The 15,736-nt window shown below is 34.8% G+C and overlaps 1 protein-coding gene across 1 annotated transcript; it reads left to right on the top strand.

Annotated features, from left to right (window-relative positions):
* The first annotated feature begins 107 nt into the window (after window positions 1–107).
* LOC118750642 (CUGBP Elav-like family member 2) lies at window positions 108–2,711 on the top strand. Its single transcript, XM_036485375.1, has 2 exons — window positions 108–567; window positions 2,416–2,711. The coding sequence occupies exons 1-2, from the start codon at window positions 108–110 to the stop codon at window positions 2,709–2,711; spliced, it is 756 nt and encodes a 251-aa protein (XP_036341268.1).
* The last annotated feature ends 13,025 nt before the right edge of the window (window positions 2,712–15,736 follow it).

The following is a 15,736-nucleotide window of genomic DNA, read 5'->3' as shown; positions in this document are numbered from 1 at the left end:
CATTTAAGGACCACCCTTATGTACTTACATACATATGTTAAAGCACTTGACTATATTTTCATGATCATTGTTTAACGCCATTTCAGACTCTGCACCAAAGCCGAACCATGGAAGGCTGCTCGGCACCATTGGTTGTTAAATTCGCCGACACACAAAAAGAGAAAGACCAAAAGAAAATACAACAGATGCAAGCGAGTATTGTTGGGATAACCGCACTGACGTCGCCAACTACAGGAGCCATCGCCGGTCTAGCTTCCGCGCATCCCAATGGTTTTCTCCCGACTACTGCTGCCGCTTTAGTGCCCAATCCCATATCTGTGACGAATGCGCGAACCAATTGTTCTATGCCATTATCAATGGCGACTGTGGCTGTCGCCAACCCTGCCTCTGCATTAGTGCCTTCTTCCGCAGCGATCTCAGTGCCACCATCGCTACTAACTACTGACAGCCGTCAGCAAACGTCGCCATACCTGACCACCGCAGAGGCCATGAATGTGTCACCTGCACAGTTGCATATATTCCAACAGCTTCAGGCATTCGGATTACATCCTACTCAGTATTTACAAGGTGAGTGAGAAATTAGTCTAAAAAACTGTAACTACACGGTTAAAAATTTCGGTTTTACTTTTAAACTTTTTGGACTGCATATATGACCAAACTAAATTAAGTTTCAAATACAACCTTCCAAGTTTAAAAAAAAGAGAGCACATATGTTGGGTTTAGAAGTTAAACAGTTTGGTTTAAATTTGAAACCCAAACATTTTCATAATTAAGAATAAAAAAAAATCTTAAATTTCATGCTCCGTCTGATGAGGATTGAGCTTGAACCCGGTCAGCCTGGGTAGCAACCAATTGTATCACGCATCTTTGCACACTCAGCTACAGCCACGCATGTAAATGTGTTTTCATATGTTGAGTTTTCTATTTTGGTTTAGATTTTAAACCGAATTTTCTATATATGAAACCTAGAAACTAGAATTAAAACATTTTGGTTTGATTTTTAAACCACAAACCTTTTGGACTAAAATTTATACCAGAATATATTAAAAATTCCTTAAAACTATTGACTGGTTTAAAAAGTAGACTATAAAAGATTAAAAAAGGCAGTAGTCCCAGCGCGGTCTAAAAATTAAACCCAAATTTTTGACCGTGTAGAAACAGCAAATTAACTGATTTTTCTTCAACTGCCCACTTCTTCGAGGCATAATGGGTTGAGGGTTTTCACGCAAAAGACGGAACTTTAAAGACCACGTCAGATACTTAGAACTTTGTGGCTTTACGTGGCATTTATAACTTTGCCAGAAAATCTCAAGACTCAAAAGGTATGCCACAACGAACGTCAAAGAAACAATTTTACACTGTTTGTTTACTCGTGAAAATTGCTGTGGATTTTATATATTTCGTTTTAAAGATATCAACAGTGTAATTAAAAGTTGTATTTCTGCATGAAGGCTTGAATTTTAACGAAATGAAATAAAAAGTAAACCAGCTGATTGCCAACGCGCGCAAACAGATTTGGGTTGCCCATCTTTGAGCTTCGCACTGCAGCTCAAACGATCTATGTGACATTCTAAATACGTGCATTTTCATACTATTCATCTTAGCTGTCAAAGCGAATCTGTCAGGAACCGCAAAGCAAAAGTTTAATCTGGCATAGCCTTAATAGCTTTGTGCACTTGTATTTATTTAAATGCATCCGCAATTTTCCCTATTATCTGATATTCCTCAAATGAAATTTTTTCAGTAATTTTAAAAACGATATTCCGCACCGTCTTTAATAGAACTCTTTGTTTTATATTTATGTATGTACCCTGTAGGGAAAACACGAACCAGTGAACCAGATTTCTAGTTCAGTACTAGTTCTTTTATGCCAAAAACGAACCAGTCCGATAGTACTAGTTCCGCACCAGTCCAAAAGCAGTGAAATGTGGTACTTTCACTAAACTATTCTATTTTAAATTTTAAAAGCAGGGAAGATAGTCATCATTATTTTACAATTTAAATCAGCATTTAATCATTATTTTATGAATAAAAAATTCAGTGCGCAGGGTGCAATGAACTTTTTCACTTAAAATGCGTTAATATTTTGCCGTCGGATGCTGAGTTCCTAGTGAACTCTGACAGACCTTTTTTCTGCAATACATGTGCAGATGTTCGACAAAAGTCGATTCGCTCACCGCCTCCCCCCACTGATCTTGTGCAAATTGCTGAGTGAGTGTATCGAAAACTCTAATGACGAAAATCAACCAATATTATGGCAAACGGTCGTAAAAGAAATTGCTGCTCTTAGAGCGGAGAACGCACACGTTGTTGCGTTGGTTAATGCACTCCGCGAAGACAATAAGCGTTTAATTTGCAAAACTGAATGCCTGCAGTCTGAACTTCACTCTTTAAAGAGTACTATTCGCTTTGAAGAGTTCGCATCTGCAATTACTACGCTCTCAGCTGAAGTGAAAGGTGTTCGCATCGACCTTCGCTCTTCTATTAACAGCAATACACCCAGTAAACAATTAGCTCCGTGCACTAATACTAACGCGGCTTCACCAGCCAACTCTACTTCAGCTCTCAAGTTACGCTCTCTACCTGCTGCTACTGCAAAACGTACTGATAAGAGCAATCGGCAGATGCGTCAGAGTATCACTGGCTCTAATGCAAATGCTCCCGGTCTACCTGCTGCTGATAGGAATGCTGCTTCATCTTCTTCATCTTAGGCCCCTGGCCTTGTTGCTGCTGATAATGATAAAACACCCACGAATTTCGCTACTAAAGTTGGCGATTTATCTTCTGCAAATGGAAGCACAGTTAGTGTACAGAACATTAATGCTGGAACTGCTAGCAGCACTTATGCCTCCATTCTTGCTCGCGATAACGCTGGTTATAATGCTAATGCTGTTCAGGATGTTGTTGGTATTGCTGCTACTGCTAAACGAACTGATGAGAACAATCGACAGAAGCTTCAGAGTATCATTGGCTCTAACGTAAACAAAGATCTCGACGTTGTTGTACGAATGAAATGGCTTCACATTTCTTCATTTCATCGTTCGGTTTCTGAGGATAAAATTTTGGATTACATCGTCAAGCATGCTAACATTGATAAACAATACTTAGTTTGTCATAGACTAATAAAAAAAGATGCGCCTCCCGATTCATATATAAGAGTCAATTTTAAAGTTGGTGTTGCCTATGCGTTTTATGATAGAGTTTCGTCATCAGACCTGTGGCCTGTGGGTGTAGAAGTACGTCCGTTTCATTTTTTAGCCAGAGAGGAAAGTACACAAGATGCAGCGTAGCTGCTACTGATAAAAAGCAACAGTTGGTCACTGGGGGGCTAACTATTTATTTTCAAAATGCCTCTGGCCTTAGAACTAAATCGCACGCTGTTAAAGCGTTCAGCTCGCAATTAGACTATGGCATATTTGTTATTATTGAGACCTGGTTAAATCCGAACTTTTATGATGCTGAATTTTTCGACCCATATTTGTTTGTCGTCTTTCGCAAGGACAGGGATGCTGAGAAAACTGGTCGCACGCGCGGAGGTGGTGTATTAATTGCTGTTCAACGCAAGTACTGTGCTTCATTAATTACTCTTGAAAATAGTGATTCTGTACTTGACCAGATCTGTGTCTGCATACGCGGCTCGTCGGCCTCCACTGAGTGTTTGTTTATAATTGCATCATAAATTCCACCCAACAGTTTGGATTGCCTTTATAGAGCTCATGCTGATAACATAGCTTCTTTTGTGCTCAATAAACTAGGTGACAATCATATTTGTATCTTAGGTGATTTTAATATTTCAAATATTAATTGGAGTCAAAGTTATTGCTCTGCTGGACTAATGCCAACTAATATGTCATCATCATTTGAAACCTTTTTTATTGATAATATATTAAGTCTAAACCTATTGCAGATAAATCGTTTTGAAAATAAGCTCGATAAAATTTTAGATCTTATATTTATCAACGAAAATGTCAATTTTTTTCTGTCTAAATGTCATGCACCAATTTCTCCCACGGATATGCACCATGTGGCTCTTGTTCTTAAGGTTGAATTTTATGAATTTGGTGAATCTGTCATAGGGCGGGAAATCGCTTTTAACTATGCGCGTTGTAATTTTTATACCTTAAATCAACTTTTATCGGATATCAATTGGAACGAATTGCTTTCTAACTCTGACCCTGCTTATTGTTATAATGTTTTCAAATCAGCAGTATATGATATTTGCTTGAATAATATTCCAGTTGTTAAACCAAGACCTTATAAATTGCCTTGGTACACCAAGGGGCTGAGGAATCTGAAAAATTTAAGAAATAAGTTTTATAAGAAATATAAGAAGACACAGCATCAATCTTTTTATGATACCTATCTGCATTATGTGAAGGAATTCAATTGCTTGGATAAGTTCCTGTATAAAAAATATATTCTTAACTTTGAATCTAATATAAAGTCCAATCCCAAGGCATTTTGGACCTTCATTAAATCGAAGAAATCATGCTCGTCGATACCCTCTACGATTTTCTATAAAGATAAACACGTCAATTCCACTAAGGATGCTGCTAATTTGTTCGCTGATTTCTTCTATTCGAATTTTGTTTGTGACATTGATGTGTCCTGTGAGGACTTTACTTCGGATGTTAAATCCTTAATTAATCTTGGCACAATCTCACTTTCAGCAAGCGATATTGTTAATGGTATTTCTAAGCTCAAACCATCATCAAAGATGGACATTGATGGGCTCTCAGCAGTTTTCCTAAAAAGCTGCCCAGCAGTAGTTGCTCCTCTGGAAATAATTTTTAACAAGTCTTTATATTGCGGCGAGTTTATTGATGCCTGGAAGGTTGCTTCAATAGCTCCCATCTTCAAGAGTGGCAATAAGAGTGATGTCTGCAATTATAGACCTATATCTAAACTAACGAACATCTCGAAGCTTTTTGAGGGCATTATTAAAGATAAGATTTATTTCTCTGCAAAAAGTATAATCAGTCCCAATCAACATGGTTTTGTGGTTGGGCGTTCCACTGTTTCCAACTTAGCCGTTTTCAGTGAATTTTGTGTTTCCGCTTTTACTGCCGGAAGTCAAGTGGACTGCATATATACTGATTTCTCGAAAGCTTTTGATACAGTCTCCCACAAAATACTAATTCATAAACTTGCTTGTCTTGGGTTTCACTCAATTTTCTTGCAATGGCTTAAATCCTATTTATGCAAAAGGCAGTGCATAGTCAACATTGATGATGTGTCGTCTAATGCTTTTACTGCCACTTCAGGAGTTCCTCAGGGGAGCATTCTTGGTCCTCTACTCTTTACTTTGTTTATCAATGACATTACTTCGTGTTTTTCTCATGCTAGTTCTTTGCTATATGCCGATGACCTGAAGATCTACTCAGTGGTAAATAACAGGCTGGATATGCTGAAACTTCAATCGGATGTTGAGAATCTTCACTCATGGTGTATTAGATCGCATCTTTGCTTAATAATTAATAAATAAATGTTTTCATGTTAGTTATTCGAAATTGCGCACCCAATTTGAAAGTTCATACAGAATATCTAACTGTGTTTTACGCAGTGTTAATGAGATTAAGGACCTTGGGGTTATATTCGACTCTAAATTTACTTTTAATAATCATGTTAATTTCATTATTTCGAATTCTTATGCTATGCTTGGTTTCGTTCGGCGGAACTGTGCTGAATTTTCTGATCCTTATATGTGGAAATTGCTCTACACCTCATTTGTGCGTTCACATCTTGAGTATGCTACAATAATTTGGCGGCCTTTTCATCAGTTTAACATTGACAGGATTGAACGCGTTCAAAAGGTTTTCCTTAAATATGCTTTGCGATCTCTACATTTTACTGATCCCATCCCGTCATACAATTCTCGATTGCTTCTTTTAAATTTAAAATCTCTGGAAAGCAGGAGGTCTGTCCTCTCTTTAACTTTTGTTCTTAGCATTATTCAGGGTGTTCTTGACTGTCCGGCCCTTTTAGAGAAAATAAATTTTAATGTTCCGAGAAGGGAACTACGTAGTTACTATCCGTTTTATGGCAATAATAATAGAACTATCTATTCCCGTAATGCACCTCTTACCCGTGCGTTAATTGAACTTAACCAGATCTCAACTTTTATCGAGCTTGATTTTTCTTTACAAAGAAATATTTTTGTCAATATTTTGAACTCATTTTTTTAACTAATGTTGTATTTTTACTTGTGTAAGTAGCCTGTAAGAATTATTGTTCATAGGCTACACAATAAATAAATAAATAAATAAATTATTGAGTTTTATTTTTTCGCTCAAACGGAAATAATTAGTATTGATTTTTATTTGTGGGATTACAAATGATGATTATTTTATGATTTTTATTTTTTCGCGCAGAGATTATCATTAGTTTTCAGTTTAATTTTTCCACTTAAAAATAATGATAATTTATAAAATTGAATAGGCCATAAAGACGCAACCTACTGAAATTTTTACCTGAAAAGTTTGGGTCTTATTCCTTTTATAAGGGCGCGGCTACCTCTCAAAAGGATACGTCGGTAATCACGCTGGTATAGTTTTTGAGTTGCTTAATAATCATTATACTTAGTGATTCCATAAACAAAGGCCAAGATCCTGAAGGACAATTGAGAAAGGCAATGCAGTTGCCGAAAAAGAGGCATTTAAAAAAAAAGTGTCAAAATAATTAGCACTTTCTCACAAAATTTATTTAAAAATGCAAGCCACCAGAGCTACATTTTTTTTAAGAAAAGACAAATTAATTTTTTTTATGCAATCCACCACAGCTACCTTAATACAGTCAGTCAATAAAGTTTACGTACAACGAATTTTTTACAATACGGGCAACTATTTTTTTAATATTTTAGTTTTCGGTAATTTTTTATAATAATATGGTCAATTCTACAACAAAATCCCCAAAAATCAGAGTTCCAAAACTTGTGCAAAATTTAAGAAAATTCTGCAAAATTTCATTAAAATAATTCACTTTCTATTTACGCTCTCTAGAAAAAGTTTTTTAGCCCATTCAATTTTAGTATAATGAAGTGCAATTATGAGGAAGCTAGGACTTTCCAAACAACAAAAAAAAATGCTAAATATCAATGGTAAGTCCTAGCTACCTCAAACTTGCACTTTGTTATACTAAAATTGAATTGGCTAATAACTGAGTGCTTAACTTTTTTCTAAAGAGTGTAAATTGCAACACTTGGAGGGAAATCCGCAGAGTTTTCTTTAATTTTGCATAAGGTTTGGAACTCTTATTTTTGGGGTTTTTGGTGTAGAATTAACCATATTTTTATAAAAAATTAGGGGGAAAAAAATATTCAAAAAATAGTTGCCGGTATTGTAAAAACTTCACTGTACCTAAACTTTATTGACTGACTGTATATCTTATTTAATTAAGTACGACAAAGACTTTCGAAGTACTTCATATACAAATTTAGACAAGTAAGACAAAGTGAACTAATATTTTTACTTTTAAGCAGAACGCACTTTTGTTTTTTACTTACTACTTAAGTTTAATACTACTACTACTACTAATGTGGTTTATAAATTTTTAATAAATGCGTTTAAACATTTGTGATTGTATTGTCCTTCCTTCAACCGATCGTATTTAATATAGAAGGGAAATGTTTCGACAAGCCTGAGTAGAAATGTAGATCTAAGGTGACAAATTTATAACAGGTTGGGAACTACATATAAAAAATGGATGCAGATCGAACTAGATCTCATCTGTCGAATTAGGAACTGGAACTAAAGAAAAGGGGATGCAATGGGGGACAACTGACACTTCCTAGGACATCGCGATGTTAAATTCGCCAGTCGCTAGCCTGCAAAAGAGAATTAACGCGTACTACTCATGGTTCCAAACGCACTAGAACCGGACCAGTTCCGCACTAGTTCGTTTCGCTACAGGGTACATTAGACTGCGCCTTATTTTGCAGCTTTGTCCTACAAAGCAAGACTCCCCCAGAAAAGTTCATTTGGCCATAAAAACGTGACCTGCAAAAATTTTTTAAATCGAATATCGGAAAGATGTGCCTCAAAGGCCCTAAAGTTCAGAAAATTCATGGAATTTTTCACAAAGTCAACAAAATTGCCTATAAAACAGTGGGAAATTTAATATATTTACAATATTTTTAAATCTACCCAACTTTTAAAGTTACTGAGGTTTTTCTCACGTAAAATTAAAATTTTCTAGGATTTGAGAAGTTAAATTTTAGCCCAGTAAGTTTACATCAAAAAATTGTAGTAGCGAACTTTTGATGCAGTTTAATTTTATTTGTCACGTAGATCATAGATCTACAGTCTCACCCCCTAAATTTCATATGGAAACATTCCGCCATCTTGGATTTTAGGTTTCTTTTGGGTTTTCTGCGATTTGCAAGCTTATTTTGCATTTTCTGTAAAAAATGGTTGAACACAAATTTGTAGAGAATTTAATTTTCCACATTTTTTATGTATAAGCTTTTTAAAATTTTTTTTTTATTGTAAATAACTAGCAAAAATTGCAAAAAAATTTTACATTTCCACGGTTTTCTTCATTCTTCAACAATTGAAATACGTAGCATAACTTTTGTACGAACATTATTTTTGTGCGACGCTTTGATCACGACCGGCAACGTGCTAAACATAACGATGTAAGCGAAGCGGCTTAAAATTCATTTCCACATCACGTCAACCAGTACAGAAAGATGGCCAAAATTCTATAGGACGGATTACAAAGATTAAGGTCTTCAAATGGTAGCATAGATGTCCCCCAGTATGACCTTTTGAAAAATTCAACATGGCACTTAACTAACTCTAAATTAGATTTTGCTTTACAACTTTTGTGCCACCGGAGAACCCAGCACTAAAAAGAAGAAATTCTCTACAACTTTGGCAGTTCAATATGCTACGCATTTTCAACAGAAATGGTTGAAAAATGACGAAAACCGTGACAATGTAAAAGTTTTTCGCAATTTTTGCTAATTATTTACAATAAAAAAAGTGTATTTCTTAAGCCTATATAAAAAAAATGTGGGAAATTAAATTCTCTACAAATTCGTATACCACCGTTTTTTACGAAAAATGCAAAATAAGCTTCCAAATCGCAAAAAACCCCTAAAACGTAAAATTCAAGATGGCGGAATGTTTCCGCATGAAATTTAGGAGCAAGATTGTAGATCCATGATCTACGTGCCAATAGAATTAAACTGCATCCAAAGTTCGGTACTACAAATTTTTTTTTCTTCGAACCAATTTGATGCAAATTTACTGGGCTAAAATTTAGCTTCTCAAATCCTAGAAAATTGTAATTTTACGTGGAAAAAACCTCAATAATTTTAAAGGTTGGGGAGGTAAAAATATTGTAGCCATATTTGACACCGCGGACAAAACTACATCAAGCGCCATTAAAACATATTACATTTCTCATTGACTTATAGACAATTTTGACCACTTGTAAAAAATTTCATGAAAGTGCTGTACTTTACGGCGTTTGAGGCACGTCTTTCCGTTGTCCAATTTTAACAATTTATCGCAGGGCACGTTTTTATGGCCAAAGGAACATTTCTAGGGAAGTCTTGCTTTGTAGCTTAACAAAAAATGTTCTCCATACAACTAAGGTGCAGTCTAATGTACATATATTAATGTTCTGTGTGGCATTCGTATGTGTAATTGTAAAAATTTAGTTTTGTGAATAACTGTATCTTTAAATGCTTAAATACATGCACTAGGGCGGGTCGATTTGTTTCCATAAAATCGCATATGCGGGAAATGCTCTACGTATTATTCTGAACAACTTTGCTTAAGAAACTATTGGTCTAAAACCAATTTCGAGCCAGCGAATTTTAAGGGGAAGTTTCATATCAGGTAATAAAAAATCTGTTGGGAAAAACTTAAACAAATAGCTGGTTTATGAGTGTGAGGGTACAAAGAGTAGTTAATTTTTTTAAATACTAAAATAACTAAGTTTTTAAGTCCTGCTTTCTTTCCAAGCGTGGTAATCTTTTTTGACTAACATCAGTCACAGCCATAAAACGTTCACGATTTTTGTTCCGTTACGCGCCGAGAAACACTGGTTAGCAGTTGAACGTATCGTTCAGTTCCTCGAATGTGGCATAGAACTTGTGGGTCAGGAAGTGATGGGTCTTCAAATTCTAAATATTCCTTCAAATGGTTATACGGAATTTTTCTAGTAATTGGCGGTTCTGTAAAATATTGTCATCATCCAAATCTTTCATACTGAAATAATTGGAGCGGTCCACATTAATTTTACATTCCTTTTACTCTCTAAGTTCCTCTCTATCGCAAAGGTTGTCACGGTAACACACACATTTTTGTATGGCCTGGCCGCGTACTGATTTATGATCATCGGATTGGATTGGGCGCGTTCATAAGACGTAGCTGTTTAGCTCATCTGCTATGAAACTGTTGGCAACTGTTGAACCCTTATCGACGTCTTAGAAACGTCTTGATGAATAAAGGGTGAACACACCAAAACTGCGACACTTAGAAATTACTACCAGAAACAAACTAGAAGGCTTTGAAATTATTTTTTTTTGTATTATATGACTTGAAAGTTTAGATGTTATTTAAATGTTAAAATATTAGTTATTATTTGCTCCATATGCAAGTGATCGGTATTTTCATCGCACACGCGCCATCATGTTCTGCACGACTGCATCATCGACTTTACGCGATGCCCACAACTACTTTGTTTTGCACTCTTCAATATTTTTTACTGTTTCACCTGTTTTCTTCAAGATTCCTTTGACAATTGACGAATATTCCCCAATAGGACGTAGCTCTGGGCTATTGGGTGGATTGCAGTCGTGAGGTACAAAATTTATGTTATTTGCATTATACCACGGCAATGTGTCCTTGGCATAGTGGCAGCTTGCCATGTCCGCCTAGAACAGTGGCCTACTCCTTATCTGTTGATAAAGGACAGAATACGCCTTTTGAGCCACTCATCCCGATAAACTCGATCATTCATTGTCCCGGATGGGAAAAAGGGCTGCTCTTACGGCCACAGGAACAAATAGCTTGCCAAACCATGTGGTTTTTTGGAAATTTGGACTTCATTTTCAGCTTACAACTTTCAGGGGCATCTTGATGACTTGCAGCATTATAAAAATCTTGACCTGCAATATATTTTTAATTTTTAAAGCAGTAGGTTTCCTAGTGCATAACAATGCAGTTGTAATTTTTAATTTAGAATTCATACAACTTCCGAATTCGGGATTTCGCTGTAACATTCTACTTTGCGCCTCGGTCTGGCGCTGTTTGACCTGTAGAACATCTCAATGAAGCTTTCCGCTTTACCTTTTGTACGAAAAACTGCGATCTCCGTACGGATTTTGCAACATAACGCGACAAAATCTTCGGATCACGCGAAAACGCACTGAGGACCTTCCGAGCACTGTTTTTATCACTTTGACCATGGTAACACCCGTTCCCTGGTTCTCTCGTAACTGCCAGGTCTTATTTGTACCGATTAAAACCCTACAAACTGTCGAATAGTGCAATCTTTAATTTTTAGCAATTTTATGTGTACTTAAGGCCGGATCATTTATAAACTCGTGCAAAATGGTTGTCTCGTTTCTAAGTCGGTTGCCATTTTTAACTCAACTAGGAATCAAATTCAAATGAAATTTCTTCTACGTCCAACTAAGGTCATGGTCAACTTATGCTATTTAAATTTCAAAATATTGAAATCTTTTTGGGTAAGTGATAAGCTTCCCAAAGTGTCGCAGTTTTGGTGTGTTCACCCTTTATGCTGCCAAATGAACAGCTGATAAATGTAAACGAATGAAATTGCAATAAATAGAGATAGTTGCGCCGATAGTATTTAGAATTCAACGCTGAGCTGCCGCCGTGTTGAAAAAAATCGTTCAATGTTATAATGAATTAAAACAGTGTATAATTAAATATATAGCAAATATCTTAACAACATATATTTAGAAACGTATTGTTGTTATAAAATATTTTAGTTATTTTATCATATCAGTAATATAAAATAGAATAAATTTATTTACAACTGTCACCTAATAAAGCGACGTTAAATTTAATATTAGCTGCGTAAGTCTTTTCGATCAGCAGTTTACGCTAAGTCCAACACGTTGAGTTCAGGCAGAGTAAAAGTTTTGCCCTGGAAAAAATGGCGGAAATTGCCAACTGAGCGAAACTACTCAACTATGCGTTTCTAAGATAAATAGCCAACGGTTATGAACGCGCCCATTGACGGGATGAGCAAAGTATGAGTTATTTCTGCCGCTTCATGGAGGGAAGAAATGCGTGAGGCGGATAAATTTGAATAGAGGAGGACTGCCATATATAACAGAATGTTAGCATTTGATGGTAAAGTACATGGGAACATACACTTTTATAAGGTATTCTTCAAGAGTTTTTAAGTTACAATAGCGTTGCCAGATTCTGAATCGGAGAAAGGAGTACATTTCTATTTTCGATAGAAATAAAGCAGTACAAAACATAAAAAAGGAGTAAAATTTTTTTAATTTTTTGTGCAATTTATTATTACAAATTACCATAATTTACGTACAAACAAACAATGATATCTTAGAAATCTTTTTCAAAGCAACAATATATGCTAAAAATAAATAACTAAATTCTACAAAAGAATTCCAGACTCTTACTGAATGTATGGCCATTTTTTTTTTTAATTTAAGCCTTATAATTAATTTAATATTTTTCTGATTTTTTACCCGAGCGCCCTGTACCTACCTGGCTACGACCATGCTTACACATTTTCACTATCTCACTTAACTATGCTTACTAAGTAGTGTTTGCCACAATATGAATGGCAAAGTACAGGGCGTAGAATAATAACTGTCGCACAGGTTTTTTGAAAAATAAAAGGGTCCTTTATAGATTTTGCGAAAAAAAGTATTTTTTTGTTAACTTTGTAAATATTTTATTTCAATTTTATTAATTAGTTTTAAACTTTTAATCCTTATTTGCATTTGCCAGCCTTATCACCCAAGTACATGTCTTTTCCAGGTGTATTTTTTCCTACGCTTTGTAATAAAAACAAAAATATCAAAACTGTCTTTTCGATGGCTGAGTGTGAGGCCTTGTGTTGGACAAAAGACGGAGTATAAAGGACCCAAATGGGGAAAATTAGCCTATGGTTACAGAAGATATAAATAATAAAGTAACCGACGAAGACTTGCGTGCCGCTTGCGCTTTTCTCTCAAAGTGTTTACCGCCGGTAAACCCAAACGAAGGTTATAATTTAAAAACGAATTAATAAAATTTAAGTAAAATCTGTGGATAATTAACAATAAACTACTTTTTTTCGCAAAATCTATAAAGGTCCCTTTTATTTTTCAAAAAAAAAACCTGTGCAACAGTTATTATTTTACACCATGTATAAGATAAAATATTAATAGCTGGAAAAAGGAATAGAAAAGAAGTGCAAAACATTTATAGATATTTTTTTTTGGGAGTACATTGCAATATAAAGGAGTACGTTTACTCCCAAAAGCAGTACGTTGGCAACCCTAAGTTACAAGGTGGTGAACTTGTTGCAACGTACAATCGCAAAATTCGATCGGCCTTGGTTAGCCAACGGGAGTGCGCTACAGGTCCAGGTTTTATGTTAGCTATTTTAATTTTTTTGTCGGAACAACATTTTTAAGGGTTTTCTTTTATGTGGTAAGCATAGGGTGGCCAGATATTATAGTGACATAATCAGTACAGTTGGGATCAAAAATCAGTACAAAGTCCTAAAAATCAGCTCATTTTTAAGAGTATTTTTTATTATTAACATTATAACAACCAAATAACAGCGTATAAATTTAACAAAAAATAACTAATAGACTTTTAAATACATATAGTATTATCGATATAAAAATTCATTACTTTAAAACAAATCAAAGATATTACGTATGTATGTACAGCTGTGCTCAGGAAAATAGTAGTAAAACGTATTGACAGGTTTTGAAATTTTTGTATTTCCTTACTTAATTTAAATTTTGTATAAAAATATAGTTAATTCTATAACAAAAGACATGTGAGTTGAAGCTCAAACTTTCCAGAAAAATTATAAAAATTTAGAAAATTAAAAAAAAATTGTAGCCCATGCAGTTTAAGTAGAAGACGAGCTCGAGTCAGAATCTGTTTGCATATTTTAAGCTACAAATTTAAACAATATTTAGTTGGTGTGCTTATTAAATACAACTTTCACATTAAAATGTTGACTATAAGGTATATTACCGAATTATCGCTAAACGAATTTTCGAGTACGAATGAAATTTATTAGTGTTAAATGTGTATGTGCAAGTGAAATTACAGGTGGTCGAACATCAAAAATCAAAGTAAAGCTACATATGATTTCATATCCAAGAGTCGATAGTTTACACCTTTTCCAAATTTTTAGAACCTACATTGCACCGTAGCAGTAGTCGTCTTAAGCTTGAAATACTGACAGCCGATTTCTCAGTGGATGTTTAATTATAATCAAAAGATTATCTCTTATTGTCATCTTCTCAGTGTACCTAATATATGATTAACTCACTACCACCTTTCATAAGATTTATTAATGGCGAAACCAGCTTTTCCTGTAAATCCTGTAAAACCTGCAAATCGTGATTGCAAATCGGGTTGGGTTGAATCCAAACAGTTTGTTATTTTGCGAAATCCTAGGAAACGAAACAATTGCATGCTGACACCTTTTTAATAATGGTTCAAGTTTAATTAATGCTTTCAACCTGCTCACACGTATGAGTTGTCAAAAACCATTCTTTTGAACATGTAAACCTCAAGTAAATGTCAATTACACCAATTTACAAAAGTATTTATTAAATGTAAAAATCAGTACAAAATCAGTACAAACTCAACAAATCAGTAGATTTTGCGTACTGATTTGGGCTCTTAAAAATCAGTACTGTACAGAGAATATACACGGACACTTATGGCACTCAGATAGAGCTCAGATAGAACTCAACCTCAGTTTCCTGAAGCGCATTTATTTATAGTAAATTCTTATCCTAAACTATTGTATACATTGAAATGTACATATGTACATATGTACGTATAACTTAAACCTAAAACCTAAATAAACAACAATACTCATATCAGCATGTTTATATGTAAGTACATATGCATGTTATCGCGCATGCATAGGCATGTATGTATGACTTAAACCTAAAACCTAAATAAACAACAATACTCATATCAGCATGTTTATATGTAAGTACATATTAACTATCTATGTGGGTGTTTATTTGCACCCGCTGGTATAGATATGAGTATTGATGTTCATACATAAGTATGAACATACTGCCCACGTTGAAATGTTTACATTTTTTTTTTATTTTTTTATTTATTTATTTATTTATTTATTTAATCTAGAAAATAAACATTTCGTATAGACTATCCGATAAAACAAAGTATAAATTGATAACTATTTTAGCATACTATTTAAAAGTAGTTTGAAATTAGATTTGGAAGAAGAGAAATCGATAGCAGAAGAGTTTAAGAGCGAATTAAACTCGTTTAGAGCTCTGCGAATAGGAGCATTATTCACATAATTATTTCTGACGAAATCCAGAGAAAAAATGTCATGATTCCTAAGGCTTCTTGGTGGGATATTAAATGTAATGCGTTCGAGTAAGAACGGCGCGTCAATCGCACCCCGTATAATGTCAAAAACGAAAGTAAGAGAAAGAATAATCCTCCTATTGTACAGTGATTTAAGGTTTATGAGCAAGCATCTAGCAGTGTAAGATGGGAAAGGG

Source organism: Rhagoletis pomonella, unplaced genomic scaffold (genome assembly GCF_013731165.1).
Source record: "Rhagoletis pomonella isolate Grant_MI unplaced genomic scaffold, Rhpom_1.0 Rhpom_scaffold_00339, whole genome shotgun sequence".
Lineage (NCBI taxonomy): Eukaryota > Metazoa > Arthropoda > Insecta > Diptera > Tephritidae > Rhagoletis > Rhagoletis pomonella.
Note: the sequence above shows the minus strand (reverse complement) of the source record. Positions and strands in the feature narration are given on the sequence as shown.

Bases quoted from the DNA above. Each gene is read 5' to 3' on its own strand.
- LOC118750642 (XM_036485375.1), top strand. From the start codon at position 108: ATGGAAGGCTGCTCGGCACCATTGGTTGTTAAATTCGCCGACACACAA. The intron at 568-2,415 runs GTGAGTGAGAAA...TTCGCTTTGAAG, and splicing joins TCCTACTCAGTATTTACAAG to AGTTCGCATCTGCAATTACT.